The 7,187-nt window shown below is 65.3% G+C and overlaps 1 protein-coding gene across 4 annotated transcripts; it reads left to right on the forward strand.

Moving 5' to 3' along the window:
- GSDMD (gasdermin D) lies at positions 1-4,905 on the forward strand. 4 transcript variants are annotated; one of them, XM_040626064.1, is made up of 11 exons: positions 12-613; positions 1,603-1,824; positions 1,985-2,177; positions 2,635-2,803; positions 2,895-2,997; positions 3,162-3,332; positions 3,625-3,681; positions 3,797-3,972; positions 4,057-4,198; positions 4,299-4,372; positions 4,543-4,905. In XM_040626064.1, the coding sequence occupies exons 1-11, from the start codon at positions 319-321 to the stop codon at positions 4,783-4,785; spliced, it is 1,845 nt and encodes a 614-aa protein (XP_040481998.1). In that variant the 5' UTR covers positions 12-318; the 3' UTR covers positions 4,786-4,905. The 4 variants fall into 4 exon arrangements, with proteins under 4 accessions (XP_040481999.1, XP_008682310.1, XP_040481998.1 ...); XM_008684087.2 differs by having other exon boundaries at positions 16-613; positions 3,270-3,332; XM_040626065.1 differs by lacking the exons at positions 3,797-3,972; positions 4,057-4,198 and having other exon boundaries at positions 1-613.
- The last annotated feature ends 2,282 nt before the right edge of the window (positions 4,906-7,187 follow it).

The raw sequence follows: 7,187 nt of genomic DNA on the forward strand, positions 1-7,187 counted from the left end.
CCTTTACTCAGCTGATGGACATTTGGGTTGTTTCTACATCTTGTTTTTCTTTGCAAATAATGCTGTTTGTACATTCGGGGCAGGTTTTTGTACGAACATATGGTTTCTTTTCTTTTGAGTGCAGCTAGGAGGGGAGTGGGTGAGGCTGGGGGTGGCTCTCCAGGGACCCTGCAAGGGTTCGGTCCCCCCCAGCACCGGTGGGCTCTGTCACAGCCGCCCGCGGGCATGCTTGGGTTCGCAGCGTTCAGCTGGTGAACGATGTGAACATCCTGGCAGTGCTTGCGGGCTGTCTGCACATTCTCTCTGGAGAACTGTCTGATGGACTCGAGCCGTAAGAAGGAAGCCGCGGGGAGTGCCGCCAGCTGGAGGGGGAGGCTGTGGGCGCGGTGGCTCGTCCCACTCCGGGCGGGCAGAGGGCCCCACGGGGTGTGCGGGCTGGGGCGTTCCCAGGAGTGCCGGCTGGCCAGCGTCACTAAACCGGAGTTTCACTTTTGGGTGTGGGCACCCGGCAGCGGGGCGCCTGCTCGGAGACGTCCGGCAGAGCAGCACAACTCGGGTCTGCAGGGCGGACTTGCTTCCCGTCGTGGGCCCGGAACCTGGGGCGACCATCACGGTGAGCTGCACCCCGCGCCCAATGCCGTTCCCCACTGCCTGGTGGTGGGGAGCTCGCGCTGAGTGGGGACCACCTGGTCCCAGCACCTTCCCAGGACTCCCCACAATCCCAGACCAGCTTAGGGAAGCCCATCTGGGTTTGGGCTTGACTCTGGGGGGCCCTTCCGGGGACACCTTGGCCCGCTCCGAATTTTGACCAGCACCGAGGCTCAGAGGTTTCCTAGTGACCGGAGTGGCTGGGCAAGGCCGGCTCCTCTGCCTGGGGCCCAGGCCTCCTGGGTCCTGGGTCAGGCCTGCTTTGGCCTCTGGTCCTTGAAGCCTCAGCCTTGGACTGGTGGCTCGTGGAACTCTGGGCACAGAAAAAGCCCTAGAGGACGTACCTGGAAGCTGGGGACACTGTGGCTGGGCCTTACTGTGGGCCCCTTGCCAAGTCCCCAGAATCTTGGTGGTTCCTGCTTCTTCTCCTGCCCTCTGAACACCTCAGCCAGGGAGACAGCAGCTACAGCGTTGGCCTGGGGGTCCCCCTGAGGCCCCTGGCTTGCCCTGCCCTCCACTGGGGGCTGCTTTTCCTGAGTGGTGCTAAGCCTTGTTGGGCTGACGAAGTGACAAAGGTCTCTGTGGGTGGCTGAGGGCTGCCCCGCCCTGCCCCCCCCTCACCTGCAAGCACTGAGAGTCCCAGGGCTTCCTTGGGCTTCCTGTGGGCACTCTGGCCATGGTACAGAGGGGGTGAGCAGCCTGAGTCCCACTGAGGGCTGCGAATGCCATCCCAGCCTAGACGTGCTCACCAGCCCCGTGCAGGGACAGTGGGGTGGGTGCGCTGAGCCTCGATCAGGAGCAGACGCTTTCTGCCTGTCAGAGCATCCCAGGACTGGCCTCTGGAGGGAAAGAGCTCCCTGCCGTTGGAGGCATCCAAGCAGCGACTGTTGCCCCCTCTCCCTGCCCCCTCTTCTAGCCCTGAGGGCAGTGTGGCTGACCCATGTGTCTCCTCAGGAGCAATGGCTTCTGCCTTTGAGGGTGTGATCAGAAGTGTGGTCCGGGAGCTGGACCACGGCGGCGACCTCATCCCTGTGGACAGCCTGCAGAGCTCCACCAGCTTCCAGCCCTACTGCTTGCTGGGCAGGAAGCTCTCGCGGTCGTGGTTCTGGAAACCCCGCTACAAGTGCATCAACCTGTCCATCAGGGACATTCTGGAGCCTGATGCCCCAGAGCCAGGTACCCCGCCTGCTGGGAGGGAGGGAACTGGCCAGCCCGCTGCCTGCTCTGGGCCTCTGCGCTCTCTGCTTTCAAAGGACAGACCTTTGGAAAGGCCCACTGCCCAGGTGGGACAGGTGGCGGGCGGGAGGATGGGGCCTCAGCTCTGGTCTGGCTCTAGCCGTAAAGCAGAGCGCGCCCATCCACGTCTACGACTCCATGGACGGGGAGCTGCAGGGCAGCGGTGAGGTGGCAGCCCCAGGGCAGGGGAGGCTCGCAGGCGGGGCAGCGGTGTTCGATAACTTCAGCATCTCCATGAATGTGCGCACACTGCGAGTGGACCCCAACATCTGGGACGCTATGAAGAAAGAGAGGTGAGCCCCAAGGGTCACAACCCCGGGGCGTCAGGAGTCACAGGTGCCTGTCCAGGCCAAGGGTCAGCACAGCGGCGGGGGGTGGGGGCAGTCCCCAGAGACATGATGAGCCTGGCAGGGGGCAAGGAGGCCGCAGAGGTAATGGGGGCCTGCGTCCCGGGGCCCAGGGTGGAGCAGAGCAGACACAGGACGGGAGAGGAGGACCATTAGTTCAGGGCAGAGATTTGTAATTTGCACCCAGGGAGGAGCAGCTAGGTAAGCAGCGGCCGAGGGTGTGGGCGTCTCCAGGGGTCTGCGGGCGTCCACTTAGCACCCCTGGATCTTGTCCCTCCCCCCACCGTGGCCCACCCCCACGAACACTGGTGGGAATCCTGCGTCAGGCCCCCCAGCAGCGCGGCCCGGGGCTGGGGGGTGCAGGACACGCCCCCTCAGCTTCCAGGCCAACCACCCGCCACAGGCGCCTGCGGCAGCCAGAACACAAGGTCCTACAGCAGCTGCGGAACTGTGGGAACGACGTGTTCGTGGTGACAGAGGTGCTGCAGACGCAGAAGGAGGTGAAGGTCACCCGCACCCAGAAGCAGGAGGGCTCTGGCCAGTTTGCGCTGCCTGGAGCCTTATCTGTCCAGGTGTGTGGCAGGGGCGGGACCCCCACACCAGCACCCAGCCTACCCAGCCCCACAGCCCAGAACTCGCCCTGAGCCCACCGCCGTCCCTCAGGGCCAAGGCCAGGGCCACCGGAGCCGGAAGAAGACAGTCACCATCCCCTCAGGCAGCACCCTTGCCTTCCAGGTGGCCCAGCTGCTTATCGACTCTGACTGGGGTGAGCTGGGGTTGGGGTGCGTCCTGGTGCCCAGGCTCCATGGCGGAGAGGCGGGCAAGCCCAGGGAGGGCTGCCGGCTGGCTGGGGATGCTGGGGGTGCCACAGGCGTCAGGCCGCACAGCCTGCTGGGTGGCTGAGGAGCCCGTGCTCTGGCATGTGAGGAGGTGGGGCGCACGGAGCCAATGGCGCAGGGTGGCCCCAGGGCACGGTGAGGGACAGGCCGGGGTCACTGGACGACCTGCTACCCGTCTCTGCTCTCACCTGGCTGCCAGATGTCCTTCTCTTCTGGGACAAGAAGCACAAGAAGCCGAGGACCTTCGGGCTGCCCAAGGCAGGTGAGCCCTGTGGACCTCCTCCCCAGACGGGGCCCTTCTGTGCGGCCCTGCTCTGCCGGGAGGCTCCTGGGGACCGGGACCGGGCGCTGGAGTCAACACACACACACACACACACACACACACACACACACACACAGAGGCAGGGCAGGCGGGTAGGCTATAAGACAACACTGCCACCGGCCTGGCCCAGCCTCGCCCCTGCCCCGGGATGCCCCTGTTGCGGTGGTGGTAAGGGACTATGAGGCGAGGCCCGGGGCCTGCTCCCCGCCCTGACACACCCTGCCCCGCCCAGGCCACCAGCTTACAGGCGGCCAGTCGCTGCTCTCCAAATGCCTCAAGATAGAGTCAGGTCAGTACCTTCTCGATCACCCTTGGAACCTGGGCGGGCGCCCCTTTCTGCCCCCTGGGAGTCTGCCCTTCCCAACCAGAGCTCTCCAGGGTCAGTCCCAGTCCTCTCCCCGCAGACGGGTTTGCTGAGAACTGGTCAGCAGTCACGGGAGACTTCCAGGGCCTGCAGGCAGAGGTGGGGGCCCAGGCCCAGATCCTGCAGAGCTTGTCCAGGGAGCTGTGCGGGCGGCTGCTGGCAGGCCTGGGGCAGGTTCTACGGGAAGAGTCAGCCCTGCAAACCCTGGAGGATGTGGTGAGCAGCCCGGGGGAGCGGGCCACGGGGACGGGGCCTGCGCCCAGGCCCCTCGGACTCACCGGCCCCTCCACGTGTCCCCAGCTGGAACAGGGCCTGCGCTGTGGGTCGGTGGCCCCCCTGGACGGTCCGGTGGGGGCCCTCCTTGAGTGCCTGGTGCATAGTTCCAGACAGCTGGAAGAGCAGCTGGCTCTCCCTGTCCTCTACCTGGTGGAAGCATTGGCTGGTGAGAGGCTCCTGGGGCAGGCCAGGTGGGGTCAGGGCTATGGGCTTGTCCAGAGGTATGGGCCTTCTGGAACCTCCTCTTAGCCGAAGTCTCCCCCCAGTGCTGAGTGAGACCCAGCATGGGCTGCTCACGGAGATGCTGGAGACAGCAGACCGGTCCAGGCAGTTCGAGCTGGTAAGAGAGCTCGGGATGCAGGTTGCAGGGGAAGGGGCCGGGCCTGTGGTGTGGGGCCCCAGGTGCCCCTAGGATGGAGTGATGCGGGCGGGTGCTGGATGCTGGGGGGGGGAGGCAGAGGAAGAGCAGCTCACTGACAATCTCCCACATCTCCCACCCCGTCCTGGCAGGTGCGGAGCGTTTTGGAGCAGAGCACCCCCTGGCGGGAGCGCAGAGCTGTGTCCCTGCCGCAAGGACTCCTGGAGAGCAGCTGGGGCCCAGAGGCACCTGCCTGGGTCCTGCTGGAGGAATGCGGCCTGGAGGTGCAGGCGGACGCTCCCCAGGTGTGCTGGGAGCCAGAGGCCCGGGGCCGCACGTGTGCACTCTACGCCTGCCTGACGCTGCTGCTAGGCCTGAGCCGGGACTGCTGCTAGGGCTGAGCTGGCCCTGCTCCCCAGCCGCCAACCGTGCTAGGCCAGGAGCCCCGCCCAGCCTGTGGCCAGCTCATCCTGGGGCTGGGAGTTGGGGAAAGTCAATACACGTGATGTACAAAAGAAACGTGGCTCACCGAGTTTTTGAGGGGGCCCCAGAGCTGGGTAGGGAGCAGAGGTGGGGGCTGAGCACAGGTGTCTCCTCCGTGGTCTCCCTGCTGTTGTGCCATGGGGCTAAGGGGGCCTGCCCCGGATGGGGACATGGCCGCTCTGGAGTGACCGGCCCTGTGGCTGGGCCCCCAGCCCCTCCCCCACATGCTGGGCTGTGAGAGAGCAGGGCAGAGCGACTTGACCTGGACGGGTCTGCGGCTGCCTCAGGGAACTTGAGAACGAGCTGCGACTGCAGCCCGGGTGCGGACGGGACCAGAGCAGGTGTGGCCGAAGCACGCAGACCTGTCCTCCCGCGGCTGCGCGTGGAGACCTCATCTGAACACATCTGCTCAAAGGGAAGAGCATCCCTGGATGCGGGGCCGCCTGGCCCCCAAGCTGCAGATCCCTGGGCGTTCAGCGGGCCTCGGCCCCCATGGCAGAGGCGGCCCCGGGAGTAGGCACAGGCGGTAGCTGATGCGGCCTCCTCTCCAGGGATGTGTACGGCCAGGAAATCTGCCTCTCCTTGGTGGGGACCGCAGTCAGCCTTCTGCCGTGTGCAGGAAGGTGGAGGAAGGGGCGGTTCAGTCATGGCCGGCCGCTGACAGGAGGCTTCTAGACTCACTGAAAAGGAGGGACGGTAGGTTTGGCAGGAGCTAGGACATTAACCCCTGAGAATATCTAGCATCCCAGCCCTAAAGCGAAATTAATATTAGAACTGCACCCCAAACGACTCGATCCAGGTTACACACCGCGGGAAGCAGCTCGATGCCCCTCAGGCCCGTCTGGCTTCTCCAGGGCCCACACTTCTCTTTGGGGAACCCCTATCAGGGGCACATAAAAGGGAAACCAAGGTGAACGAGCAGGACTGGAACAGCCCTGGTCTTAGGAAGTGTTCATCAAGCGGAAGCCCCTGGGCTCTGGGATCCCCCTTGAGGCCGGGGAGAAGGCGGGTCCCGGGCGGCCACACCAAGCCCCAGCTGCGGCGTGGGACCGTTGGTCCTCACGTTCCAAGGCCACCACTGCCCTGAGAGTATCTGAGCACTGAGACCAGGGCAGCAGGACCTCACCTGGAAGTGTGGTCCAACCCTAGCAGCAAGTTGGCGGGCCCTCTGCAGGCAGACCCCCCCAGGCTGGACACACACGCATAGGGCCGTGGCATCGCCATGGGGCGGGACAGCCCAGCAGAGAAGTCCCTGGGAAGACTCACACTCCCAGGGCCCAGCCACCGTCTGGGCCTTTGGGCCACGTGGACTCTGGTGAACCCACACCCGGCGGGCAGGGAGGCGAGTGGGGCTTGCAGGCACTGGGGGCATAGCAAGGTAGGGGTGGACGCGTGAGCACGAGCAGATGCATCGTGCAAGAGACGGCCTGCACTTCTGCTAACGGGGGCTGTGGGCACCACGGAGGTGCGGTGAGAAGGGGCCGCGTGCTGCCTGCCGAGCCGTCATCCGAGCCTGGGCCCACTTTCGAGAGGGGTCACTGCCCAGTCTGCTCTTCTCGGTGGCAGAAGCGGGCAGCGGACGCTCAGCCCAGGTTCCGGTTCCCGGGCTACAGCCGTGGGGAGGCCCGGCTTGCTTCTGCCCTCAGGGGCCATCACGGTGGGGGGCGGGAGGCCCGGGCTTGGCCCAGCCTCGGGCCCAGACCAAATCAGGGGCTCTGAGGACACTCCCTGCACAGGCCAGCTGCCTCCGAGGAAACTGAAGAGGGAGACCCAGCCCTGCACAGCGCCCCCAGCCTGGGAGCTGCAGTCCTCCCGGGGCGGGGGGTGTCTGGCTTGAGAGCCCCCAGGCCAGCATGGCCTCCGGACACCCCAAGCAATCCTTGGCTTCCCCCGCCCATCCTTCTCTGGGAGTCTGAGGGCCTCCTGCCTGTCCAGAGTGTCCGCGGTACATTTCTTGTAGCTTCATCTTGTTTTGGCACCTGCTCTGGAGGGTCTAAAGGAATGCACCATGCCCCTGGTTCCGCACAGACCCGTGCCCTTGGCCTGACCCTGCCTGGGCCTAGAGAAACCTCACCTCCTTCCTGCCTCAGCTCTGGAGCTTTCTCTTGGTCTCAGGCGATGCCCTGCCTGACCCTGGCCATAAACCTGGACCCTGAACCAGCCGGGCTCTAACCCTCCGGCAGGCTGACCCTTACTCCTGTCTACACACTGCCTTATCTATGACCCCAACCTGAGCCGGATGTCGGACCAGGCCAAGGTTGTCAGGACTCCACCCTTGGCCCAGACCCAGTCCCCAGACACACGCCAGACCTTT

This window comes from Ursus maritimus, unplaced genomic scaffold (assembly GCF_017311325.1).
Source record: "Ursus maritimus isolate PB19 unplaced genomic scaffold, ASM1731132v1 scaffold_9, whole genome shotgun sequence".
NCBI lineage: Eukaryota > Metazoa > Chordata > Mammalia > Carnivora > Ursidae > Ursus > Ursus maritimus.

Excerpts from the sequence above, each read along its gene's own strand:
- GSDMD (XM_040626064.1), top strand. The coding sequence starts at position 319 with ATGGACTCGAGCCGTAAGAAGGAAGCCGCGGGGAGTGCCGCCAGCTGG. Across the intron at positions 2,998-3,161 it reads GCTTATCGACTCTGACTGGG|GTGGGGCGCACGGAGCCAAT; the intron begins GTGAGCTGGGGT and ends GCATGTGAGGAG. Across the intron at positions 3,973-4,056 it reads TGCAAACCCTGGAGGATGTG|CTGGAACAGGGCCTGCGCTG; the intron begins GTGAGCAGCCCG and ends ACGTGTCCCCAG.